Here is a 13,160-nt window from a genome sequence, read left to right on the forward strand (position 1 = left end):
CATTTCAACTGTGCTTCCACTTTGTTTGGCATTTATACAATATGTTAGCAAACTGGTGTCATTAAAGAGGAATTATTTTGAGAAAAGGAATTTCCACTGGTTGTAAAATTGTGGTGGCAACGTTTTATTTTATGGCGAAATTCTGTGATACTTTTTGTCAAATTTAGTGATATTTTTTCCAAATTTGGTGCTTAAATTATTGTCAGCTTTGTATTAATATTTTTGCCAAATTCAGCGATACTTGTTCTCACAAAACTCAATGTTGCTTGTTTTTGCTGAATGTGGTGCTGATGTTTTTGCCAAATTTGGTGCTAATGCTTTTGCTGAATTTAGTACCAGTGTTTTTGCCAAATTTTGAGTTAATATTCACGCTACGTTTGGTATTATTTTTTCTCTGACCTTGGTGTACTTTTCTTGTCAGATTTCGTGTGTTTTCTTGTCATATTTGGTGCTTTTTATCTGTCAAATTTGGTGGTTTTCTTGTCCAATTCAGTGTGGTTTCCTTGTCAGATTTGTTGTTATTTTCATTCCAAATATGATGTTATTTTCATTCAAAATTCTTTTTCCAAAATTTGGTGCAGTTTTGCACAATTTAGTTGCTATTTTTGACATCGCATCATAGTTTGTTATGTGGGAGATACCGTCATTTCAAGATTACACACAAAGAATCCAAAATGCAGTTTCAACTATCAATAACAATCAGTTATGAATATTGGTAAACTGCTGTTCTCAGATTTATATCTCTCTTTTTAAATATGGGAAATAACAAATTTCGCAATATTTCATAAAAATCGTGGATTTCATCATATTTTTTAAAAAACGTAGATTTTTCATTATTTTTTGTGCTGTTATTTATGTGTAATTTTCCTGTCCCTAAGCATAAGGATAATTAGATTTTAATTCTGAGCACCTTTGATCCACAGACATTTTCGTCTCACTACCTACGTTCTTTACTACAAATGAGACCTCATCAAAGACAATCATAACACACAAAATAAACAGTCTGCATTGCCAAATGTGTATCAGTTTTGAAGGAGCTGTGGTAGTAGGATTTTAGAGTTGAACTAGTGGCTGGGAGCATGGAAGGGAAACTACAAGCTGGCACTCCGAACCTGATTGTACAAATGCAGACACAGGCATGCTCTTTCGCCTGGCCCTGCTGTATGTAGTCTAACATTCTGATAACTTAAAGTGTGAGTGTGGATCTGGGTTATATCAGGTTATTCCCCCAAACCACCTTCCACTTCTTTATGAGATGACTGTCTTGGAATTTGCAGCCATTCTTCTTTACTGAATAGCCGGCTGTTGGAAACCATCTAGACTTCTTCTCCATCGAATAATGCTGGGTACAGGAATTTTTAGACTCTTTCTACTTACGAAACAAGCAGACATACAAACTTGACTTTTTGTTAACTAACGATATATTTGACCTTCCATACACAATAAAAATATAACTTTCCACATGAATGCGTAACTTCCTGCAAGTCTCTCATACAGTCTGACATTAGAAACAAATTGAGTTAGAGTTAAAAGAAAGTTGATTTGGATACCGTGGCCTTTCTTAAGATGAATCAATAATGAGTCTTGCCTCTAACAAGGTTGCGTCAAGAGTCTACAAGAGTAATTTTTCAACTGTTTTTGTGTTAATAACAATAATCAATGATACAATAAGTACAGAGCTGGTTCTTCCTTACATACTCACTAAAACATCTGTGAATTGTGTGACAGATATTTGTCGGTGCCGTCTGACTGCCACATCTACTTTCTTCCTGCAACTGATTTTAAACCTGCACACACAAACATGTGACACGCAGTAGGTAGTATTTTACCATCCCGCACTCATATCCAGAACATCGTGTGTTCGAGATGGTAGAAGGCTGAGTGGTTCTACAATTTACACAGAAATTCTCGAATCACTACAATAGATCTTGCATAAAAAGAGCAGACTTGAAAAGTATTTGCTCTCTGCTGTTAACATCTAGTTGAGCACTGAAGCAGATACTGTGCAAACTTCCTTTGACGATTCTGGGAGAGATGAACAACTGGCAGAACACAAGCGAGCATCGACAAATGCAAACCAAATTTGATTGAATGTTGTCACATTTGCTTGCCTACTATTTACATGAGGGGTAACGTTAATTCACTTGTGTTCATCCCAATTTAACTTTCAGTCAAGTGAAAGTGAGCTGACTGATGTCTGACACTGACAAAACTTTTCTTTAATAGTTTGGAAAATGAAGTGCACATGCATAGGAACATAATTATGCACATTACTTTTGTTCTACATTGGTTATACAAGAAAGCACTTAGAAAAGGCAATTGTGAGTTACACAGATGAGGTTTTCATTTTATAACAAGTCTTTGTGATATACTACTAAAGATTCCATTTCAGGTTGCTAGATGTAATAAATTTTACCAGTCTGTTAATTCTACTCACTTGATTTGCACCTGAGCTGTAGAATTGTTTAGCCGTAAAAGTTTAGAACCAGAAAATGTGAAGAATTCATTTACAAAATGTTTAAACTAGTTTAAGACTGTTTTTTGTTTGAAACTCATTTACAAAACTTTTAAGTGGTTTCTACATCTACACAATTAGTCTACAATTCACAATTTAATGCTCGGCAGAGGGTTCAACGAACTTCCTTTGAGCTACTTCTTCACAGTGCCAGTCTCAAACAGCACACAGGAAAAACGAACACTTAAATCTTCCCGTGCGAGCTCTGATTTCTCTTGTTTTATTATCATGACTATTTCTTCCCATGTAGGTGGGTGCCAACAAAATAGCTTCACACTCTGAAGAGAACGTTGGTGATTGGAATTTAATGAGAAGGTACTGCTGCTTAGAAAAACACACTTGTACTAATGCCTTACACCCCTATGCGTGTATTGTATCCGTGGCACTCTCTCCCCTATTTTGCGATAATACAAAACTAGTTGCCCTTCTTCAAACTTTTTCGATGTCGTCCATCTATCCTGTCTGATGGGGATCCCACATTGCATACAATGTTCCAGAAAAATGGTGGACAAGCATAGTGTAGGCAGGCTCTTTAGTAGCCCCGTTGCATTTTCTTTGATGTTCTGGCAATCAAACTTAGTCCTTAACGATAAAATCTTCTCGGCACTTCGCCTGAAGATGAAAAGTAAGAAACTTGCTGAAACGTTGCTGGAAAACAACACATTGACTCGTCTGTCAACCCGAGAAGATTTTATCATCGAGATTCGCCGAGAAAGCCTGCATTCTCAACCTTAATCCTCGGTTTGCTTTCCCCACCGAACAGTATCTGTGTGATCGTTCCGACTGAAGTTATTCGTAACTATAATCCCTGAGCATTTAGTTGAGTTTACAGCCTTCAGATTTGCGTGATTTATTGTATAACTGAAATTTACCAAATTCTTTTTGGTGCTTGTGTGCATTACTTCACACACTTCATGATTTAGAGCCAGTTGCCACTTGTTACACCATATATTATTTTGCAATTTGTTTTGATCATCTGATGGGTTTACACGATGGTAAATGACAGCATAATTTGCAAATCGTCGAAGATGACTGTTCAGTTTTTCTTTTAAATTGTTTATGTAGATCAGTAACAACAGAAGTCCCATGACACTTCATTGGAGAATGCCAGATATTACTTCTGTTATACTCAATGACTTTCTTTCAGTTATTACAAACTGACTTTTCTGACAGGAAATCATGAATTTAGTCACACAACTGAGATGATACTCTGTAGGTGTGAAATTTAATTGCAAGACAGTTGTGAGGAACTTTGTCAAAAGCCTTCTGGAAATCTAAAAATATGGAATCAATTTGACGTCCCCTGTTGATAGCGCTCATTACTTTGTGAGAATGAGAAGCTAGTTGTGTTTCACAAAAATTACATTTTTTTTATCTGTGTTGACCATTTTCAATAAATTGTTTTGTTTGAGGTGATTCGTAATGGTAGAGCACTGTATATATTTCAGAATCCCACTGCAAATTGACATTATTAATACGGGTCTGTAATTCAGCAGATTACTCCTATTTCCTTTCTTTGGTGTTAGTACGACCGGTGCAGCTTACCAGTTTTTGGATAGGGGTCTTTCTGTGAGCGACCAGTTGTACACGATTGCCAAGTATGGAGCTATTGTATCTGAAAGGAAACAGACTGGTATACAATCTAGACCAAATCCTTGACCTTGTATTGTATTGAACTGGGGACCTAGAAATCGTGGAGAGGCCTCGTCCCCGCCGCAGCCTCAGTGGTACACGACCCCACAACAGGCCACAGCAGTCCACCCACCCCACCGCTGCCCCACACCGAATCCAGGGTTATTGCGCGGTTCGGCCACTAGTGGGCCTCACTTGGAATGTGTCACACCAGATGAGTGTAACCCCAGTGTTTGTGTGATAGGGTCATAATGGTGTACACACATGTGGAGACAGTGTTTGCGCAGCAATTGCCGACATTGCACAACTGAGGTGGAATAAAGGGAACCAGCTTGCATTCGCTGAGGCAGATGGGAAACTGCCTTGAAAGCCATCCGGACCTCAGCACTAATCCGCCGGGAGGATTTGTGCCTGGGACCGGCATGCCTCCCTCCTCGGAAAGCAGTGCAATACACCGCATGGCTAACCAGCCAGAGCCTTACCCTTCATAACTGTTTTAAGCTGCTTCACTGCATTGAGGATATATACACTACTGGCCATTAAAATTGCTACACCATGAAGATGACGTGCTACAGACGAGAAATTTAACGGACAGGAAGAAGATGCTGTGATATGCAAATGATTAGCTTTTCAGAGCATTCACACAAGGTTGGCGCCAGTGGCGACACCTACAACGTGTTGACATGAGGAACATTTCCAACCGATTTCTCATACACAAACAGCAGTTGACCGGCGTTGCCTGGTGAAACGTTGTTGTCATGCCTCGTGTAAGGAAGAGAGATGCGTACCATCACGTTTTGGACTTTGATAAAGCTCAGATTGTAGCCTATCGTGATTGTGGTTTATCGTATCGTGACATTGGTGCTCGCATTGGTCGAGATCCAATGACTGTTAGCAGAATATGGAATCGGTGGGTTCAGGAGGGTAATTTGGAATGCTCTGCTGGATCCCAACGGCCTCGTATCACTAGCAGTCGAGATGACAGGCATCTTATCCGCATGGCTGTAACGGATCGTGCAGCCACGTCTCGATCCCTGAGTCAACAGATGGGGACATTTGCAAGATAACAACCATCTGCACGAACAGTTTGACGACATTTGCAGCAGCACGGACTATCATCTCGGAGACCGTGGCTGCGGTTACCCTTGACACTGCATCACAGACAGGAGCGCCTGTGATGGTGTACTCGACGACAAACCTGGGTGCACGAATGGCAAAACGTTATTTTTTCGGATGAATCCAGGTTCTGTCTACAGCATCATGATGGTCGCATCCGTGTTTGGCGACATTGCGGGGAACGCACATTGGAAACGTGTATTTGTCATCGCCATACTGGCGTATCACCCGGCGTGATGGTATGGGGTGCCATTGGTTACACGTCTCTGTCACCTCTTGTTCACATTGACGGCACTTTGAACAGTGGATGTTACATTTCAGATGTGTTACGACCCGTGGCTGTACCCTTCATTCGATCCCTGCGAAACCCTACATTTCAGCAGGATAATGCACAACCGCATTTTGCAGGTCCTGTACGAGCCTTCATGGATACAGAAAATGTTCGACTGCTGCCTTGGCCAGCACATTGTCCAGATCTCTCACCAGCTGAAAATGTCTGGTCAATGGTGGCCGAGCAACTGGCTCGTCGCAATACGCCAGTCACTACTCTTGATGAACTGTGGTATCTTGTTGTTGGAGCTGCATGGGCAGCTGTACCTGTACATGCCATCCAAGCTCTGTTTGACTCAATGCCCAGGCGTATCGAGGCCGTTATTATGGCCAGAGGTGGTTGTTCTGGGTACTGATTTCTCAGGATCTATGTACCCAAATTACATGAAAATGTAATCACATGTCAGTTCTAGTATAACATATTTGTCCAATGAATACCCGTTTATCATCTGCATTTCTTCTTGGTGTAACAATTTTAATGTACTTCTAAGTTACCATCTAACGCTGTTAAAGCAGGCATGAAATGATAATTTATACATTCAGCTTTCATGCGGTTGCCGGTATTGTTATTTACTGAAAGTGTGAGGTCTATATCCACAGGCTGTTTTTTCTTACCTGAAATTTAGTGGCTGTTACAAACCTGCATTACAGGTGTGTCATTGTAATTGTCGACCTGACAATACTGGCAAGTGGTACGGAGGTGGGTGTGAAGATCGGTGAACCTGTGCCGTTCAGAGAGGACAGCTCTACTGGGGCGGCATGTGATGAGCAGTCTGCACGGCCAGTGCTATCGCCTCCTGCCCTATCTCAGCCGCAGGAGGATGACAGTAAGTACATAGCTGGAAATGCGTTACTGGGCTGTGTGACTGTTCCCATGTACTGAAAGCAGCTAGTTTTCTTAAATTATAAGATTTTTTACTCCAAGGGATGTTCAGTAACTAATGGAACACATTTTTTTCCTGAAGGCTGGTCAGTTTTATGTTTTATTCAGGACTCCAACACACCATAATATTCCCCACTCTTTAGTTTATTCTTATTGAGCTCACAGGCGTGATCTGCAGCAATTGTGTAGGCGAAGAACAACTTCGTAGCTGAGATCTCTGTAAAAACTTTATTGTTGATAACTGGTTTCGGCAAACTAAGTTATCGTCTTCAGATCTTTGTAAAGGCTTCTTGGACCAGCTACACACAAAATCTTTCCATTGGATTTCCAGGTGCAGAAACATGAAATGAACAGTGTGTTGGTATGTCAAAAATTAAAAATTACTATGTACATCACAGTTCGCCATGCCGTGGTGGACATGACATCTTATGTTCTGGGATCAATGTTTTGCCGAATTGTGATATACCCAGCAATTTTTAGTTTTTGATGTGCCAGTGGATCGCTCATTTATGATTATGTACTTGGAAATTCAATGGAAAGATTTTGTGTAGCTGGCACGTGATGTTTGTAAGAAAATCTTAATGAAGATCTGAAGATCGTAGCTTAGTTTCACTGAAACCAGTTATCTAGAATAAAGTTTTTATAGCAATCTTGTTTGTATAGCAATCTTGGTGAAGTATTTCTTCTTCTCCTAAGTAATTCCCAACTCTCTTGACTACAAAACCTAATTTCTCAACATAATTTCTATTCAGTGCTAAGGCCTTATGCCACCCTACTGGGAGGCCCTGTATGGTTGCATGTTACCACTCTACTGGTCGATGTCAGAGCCAAGTCTTGCTGTGTTAGTAATCTCCCATCATCTTAGTACTGCTTCTGCACTTATGGTCCTTCATTTCTCTTTATGATCTTCCATTAGGCAGTGAGGACCCCAGCTGACACAAACCTTTGAGTACCCACTACAACAGACACATCTAGTTCAGCAGGGAGGTGTTTGTTTTCCGTTGATCACCTCATATGAATGTACCTGCACGTTTCAACATTGCAGGAGTCGCAACAGTGTGCGGTGTGCCAGCACGCGGGGAATCGGACAGGTTTGCCTGACTTCGTTGCTATGGTGGCAGATGTCTTGCCCAATGATTCGCCATGCTTTTGTTCACTACCGGGTCTTCCTAGCTGTTCTACAAGTGCCAGTGTATGTTTGTGACACAGTAGTTTTCCACCAAAAAAACTAAATGACTCTTTGCTTGGAACACACCTCCTTTATAGACACCAGTTTGGAGGCTACGTATAGTGCTGCCACCTATCGGTACGTTTCAAGATGGCGGCTAGAATTAAAGTTAAGCACGCATCCTTCCAGAAAAACACAAATTTTGCCGTAAAAAAGGAATCGTGAAAATTGTAAGGACGAAATCACGGAACTGAATGAACTCATAACGAGCTTACAGTTCATAATCGGCAGTTTGAAAATGGATATTTCGAAAATACAAGAAGAAAATAGTGAGCTGAACATGCTAAAACTTGCGCGAAATAGTTCGTCTGTTACGGAAAAGTGGTCAAATGTAAAGTGCAATAACAGCAAGACCAAAGTGCAAATTCGGAAAATCTGTGAAAGTTACGCAAGCTTTGTGCACGAAAACACATTTCAAGTACTTTCAACTGCATGAACGATGGGAAAAGCAAAAAGGCACTGTGAATAAGGTGAGAGAAGAAAATTTATTGAAGCAAACAAGCAAGAATGAGGTCAATGTAAATGTGCCGACCAAAAATTGTGCCAAAGTATTTAGGAGAAACAATACAAAACAATTCGCACATTGTGAACTCCAGTAACAGCAAACTGCTTGTGATTTCAGACAGCCACGGTCGTGACCTTACGAGTAAGCTAAAAGAAACAACTAAAACATATTCGTGTGGTATAGTGAAACTGGGTGCCCCACTTAGCGAAATTAAAAAAAAAATGGCTGCATCTGCAGAGGCAAAAAATCTGCACGATAAAGACTTCGTTGTACTTCTGGGAGACGCAAACGACATCTACGAAAGTAAAACAGCGAGTGCAATGCGCAATCTTAAACAGTGTCTGAGAAACCTCACTCGCACTAATGTAATAATGGCCAATATTCCGCATCGCTATGATCTTGTAAGATGGTCATGTGTTAACAGGGAAGTGAAAAGTGCCAACAATCGGTTAGCAAAAATCTGCAGACATTTTAAGAACGTGAAATGCGTCGATATAAGCGAAATTGGACATAGATTCCATACGCAACACGGACATCACCTGAATGGATTGGGGAAAGAATATCTGGCAAACCTGATAACTGAGGTAATAAAAAAACCACCAAAATAAATTCAAAACCAAAATAATTGCATCGCCATCGCCTGACACCGTAACGAAAACACTTCAAAAAAAGGTAAAACCATTAGAACCATCATCATCAGCAGCAAAGCACGTAAAAAAAGATGAAATGTTAACAGAAAGAACAGTGGACAGCAATTTTAACAACAAAAGAACTACAGTTCCTCATCATCCAAATATTATTTTAGACAAAAACAAGAGAAACGCGAAGACTCAAAGTTCACAAGAAAATGTAGCAGTAGTGGCAGAACCAACATTTGAAGTGTCAGACACAGCATCATCAACAAGAACAAATAGAAGGCTGTCAGGCAGAAGAAATGTTGAGCCTCCTTCTCGTCCCAATGATTTTTTGTGTGTGGGCCTGAAGAAAAAGAAGGGACAACAGTAGGTAGTATCAGGTGTCTCCTCCCTCCTATGTCAAGACAGACCCCAGTGGATTCTCAGTCAGGTAACAGCACTAATAGAATGAAAAAGCAAGAGGAAGGCATCTCTTTCTTTCATCAAAATATAAGGGGCCTTTTAAACAAAACAGATCAACTTCTTATTAACATTAATGAAAAGGACAGTGTAAATAATGCTCAGATTTTGTGCTTAACTGAGCGCCATGTTACTGATAAATGTGCCTTGCCATCTATAGTAAATTATATTTTAGTAACATATTACTGCAGGGAAAGTAAAGACAAAGGTGGAGTAGCAATTTATGTTAAGGATAGTGTGTAGAATACAAAGCTATAGATATGAAGAAATATTGTGTGGAACAACAATTTGAGGCTTTTGCAACAGAAATAACTAAACTCTAAACAATAATAGTGTTGGCTGTCTACAGGGCTGCTTCAGGTGACATAGAAACATTTCTGCATTTAATGGAACTCCTTCTGTCAGGGTTACTTTCAAAAGCAAAGGATATTGTAGTTTTAGGTGATTTCAATGTAAACTTTATGACAGAAAATAAGAATAAAATGGACTCTGAGATTGTGATGACCTTACATAATCTGATATCAGTGATAAACTTCCCAACAAGAATTACATCCGAGTCCCAAACTATGATAGACAACATTTTTTAGATGTAAGTAGACATCAGAACTATGCTGTCAGGCAGTTATAAGTGGGTTTTCAGATCGTGATGGACAAATTCTCACTCTTTATGATGTTAATCTGTTCAAAAAACAATTTCCTCAATGGAATTTCGTAAGAGTAATGAATGAAAAGGCAAAAGAAACTTTCAACCATAGGTTGCAGCAAATGGATTGGTCTTTAGTAAATAGCCATGGTAATGTTGATACTAAATATAACTGTTTTATAAATGAATTCTGTGCTCTTTTTGAAGAAGTATTTCCCAAGAAATGGGTCAGAAACAGTGCTTCCAATTCTGTAAGTAAGCCTTGGATTACAAAAGGTATAAAACAATCATGTAAAACCAAAAGGGAAACTAATGCTGCAATAAGATTGTGTAAAGATGTAGAAAAATGGGAACACTATAGATTATACTGTAAAATTTTAAAGAAACTAATACAGAAATCAAAAGCCCTGTATTATGAGAAGAAAATAGATAATTATAATAATAAAATAAAAACAATTTGGAGCATTATAAAAAAAGAAACAGGAAGAAATGCAACAATCAAAGAAAATGAAAATAAAATCAGATGTGAAGGTACCCTAGTAGATAACCCCAAAAGTGTGGCTGAGATTTTTAATAAACACTTTCTATCAGTAACTCAACAGATTGGTTGCAAGCCCAATGTTGATGAAGCTGTAACTCTTTATCAAGCAGTATATTCAAACACAATTTCAGAAATGCGCATCAATCCTGTCACTGTAGAATAAATCAAAAAAATCATCATGTCTGTAAAATATAAGAATTCTGCAGGGGTTGATAATACATCTAGTAATTTATTGAAATATTCTTGTGTGTGGATAAGTTACATTCTCTGTTATATTTTCAATGCTTCCCTTCAGAAAGGTGTTGTTCCCAGTAGGCTTATGTATGCCATTGTGGATCCCCTGTACAAAAACGGCAATAAAGCTGAACTAACTATCGACCTATCTCTTTGCTGACAGCTTTCTCCAAAATTCTAGAAAAGCTGATAATGTAAGAATTACTGATCATCTCATGAAGAATGGAGTTCTCACCAAGAGCCAGTTTGGCTTTCAAAAGGGTCGTTCAACAGAAGACGCAGTCTATGCACTTGCAAATGAAGTCCTAGAAACCCTTAATGAAAAAATGCTTGCGCTTGGTGTCTTCTGTGATTTATACAAAGCGTTTGACTGTGTTGATCACCAGATTCTCTTGCAAAAAATCAAAATTAGTAGGAATAAGTGGTACAGTCGTACTTCAAAGACAAAAAACAAAAAGTTATCTTGAATAGCTCAGGTGGAGTATGTGACGTTTCCTCACATTCTGAATGGAGTTCCATTACAAGTGGACTGCCTCATGGCTAAATTCTTGGGCCACTATTATTCCTGACTTTTATAAATGATCTACCATCATGTACAAGCCAGCCGTGTAAATTTACATTGTTTGCTGATGATACCACAATTTTTATGAGCAGTAGAACAGACAGTAATCTTGAGGAACTCATTAATCACATACTCTCAGATGTGGTTAATTGGTTCAAGGTGAATGGTCTCTCATTAAATTCCAGTAAGACCAGCTTTATTCAGTTATCTACAAAAACAAACAAAAAAAGAGGGAGATAAGTGTGACATGTGGTAATCAGCCAATAGAAAGAATGGAAACAACAAAATTTCGTGGAGTGCACATTGACAAGAAAATGAACTGGTCTTCACGTTCTATAGATCTCTGTAAGAGGCTCAGCTCTGCTACATACGCTTTACGGGTTGTCACTACATGTATTGAACATAAAACTGCAAAAGTGGTTTACTATGGCTATTTTCACTCACTCGTTGAATACGGCATTATTTTTTGGGGCAACCAGCCATTAGCAAGGAAAGTGTTCATTGCACAGAAGTGAGCTTTAAGACTCATGTAAAAATAGCTTTCAAAAACTTAAAATATACACAACTACATGCCAATGTATTTTTTCTCTCATGTGTTTTGTTTGTAAAACTATAGAGGTACTTCAACTAAACAGTAATTATCACGAGCATAACACACGGAGGAAGAATGACATACACAGCGAGCATAGAAATTTGAGCTTGGCGCAAAAGGGTGTCCACTACACTGGAACAAAACTCTTCAGTGCTCTTCCTCCTGAAATAAAGACAGAGATTCATAAAAAGAGTAAGTTTAGGAAAGCACTAAAAATATTTTTGCTAGAAAAAGCTTTTTACAGTCTAGATGAATTATTAACTAAAGAAATTGTAAAATTTTAATATTATGTAATACAAGTTGACATAATGCTACTAAGAATGTTATTTAACTTGAGCTCTGTATCTGTGTGCACTCTGTATCTGTTTTCTGTAGTGCTTTAATGATTCTGAGAAAATATGTATTTTCGTTTTTCTGTATTGCTGCTCAAAGCATTTACTGTATAAATTTTTATATAATTATATCTAAAAACAAAGATGATGTGACTTACCAAACGAAAGCGCTGGCAGGTCGATAGACACACAATTTTTATATAATTATGTACACATATGTCTGTATATGCTACAAGATTATCATATTGTATTTGTAAAAAGGTGACTCGTTCCACATCCTCGTGAACCCAACACAGTTGGACCTACGGAACATGAAATAAAATTTCAATCAAATCAAATCAGCTTCATGAAACTGGAGGAGCCGAAGCGGGATTTTTTTCCCCCCCACAACCAAAAGTATCTGAAAAAAAAAAGTGTTGTATCACTTATTGAATGCCTCTCGTAGAATTGAACTTGCAGATACTTGTGTGCTAAATGTGTATTAATTAAATTATCAGTTCGGTACTAGTTGATAATATACGCCCTCTTCAACAATATCCAAATGCCACAGCAATAGTGTCATTAGCTTACATATAAAACCTGGTTTCATTTTGGATTCATAACTCTTATCACTGCTAAATGTCTAGAACAAAAGCTATTACTTACGTGTTTTAGCGATCAATGTTGGCAGCACTCACCTTCTGATGTGATGGTAACACTAGGATGTGTGAACAGTTAAGAGTAGGCATGTTTCTTATCAGTGAACTAAGCTAATTGTGCCAAACATTTGTGTGGCTTTTCTGTGTAATTTTGGGGTGTGTTTGGAAAAATAGCAGTCATTGTCCTGACTATTAACAATATATCTCCCATACCAGAAAAAGTGGCACATGATATACAGCTGAAATCACTGGAACTATATGTGTGCTTTTCATTCACTTTGCCAACTCTTAATCATGTCTATGCTGCTGACCAGC

The 13,160-nt window shown here is 38.7% G+C and overlaps 1 protein-coding gene across 5 annotated transcripts in view; it reads left to right on the forward strand.

Annotated features, from left to right (window-relative positions):
* Positions 1 to 13,160, forward strand: part of LOC124716954 (replication protein A 70 kDa DNA-binding subunit-like) — a 174,410-nt gene that overhangs the window by 29,235 nt on the left and 132,015 nt on the right. For all 5 annotated transcript variants that reach the window (XM_047243543.1, XM_047243546.1, XM_047243548.1 and 2 more), the window contains exon 4: positions 6,245 to 6,420. In XM_047243543.1, coding sequence (XP_047099499.1) covers positions 6,245 to 6,420 — 176 coding nt within the window. The remainder of the gene's footprint in view (positions 1 to 6,244; positions 6,421 to 13,160) is intronic.

Source organism: Schistocerca piceifrons, chromosome 9, assembly GCF_021461385.2.
Source record: "Schistocerca piceifrons isolate TAMUIC-IGC-003096 chromosome 9, iqSchPice1.1, whole genome shotgun sequence".
Classification (NCBI taxonomy): domain Eukaryota; kingdom Metazoa; phylum Arthropoda; class Insecta; order Orthoptera; family Acrididae; genus Schistocerca; species Schistocerca piceifrons.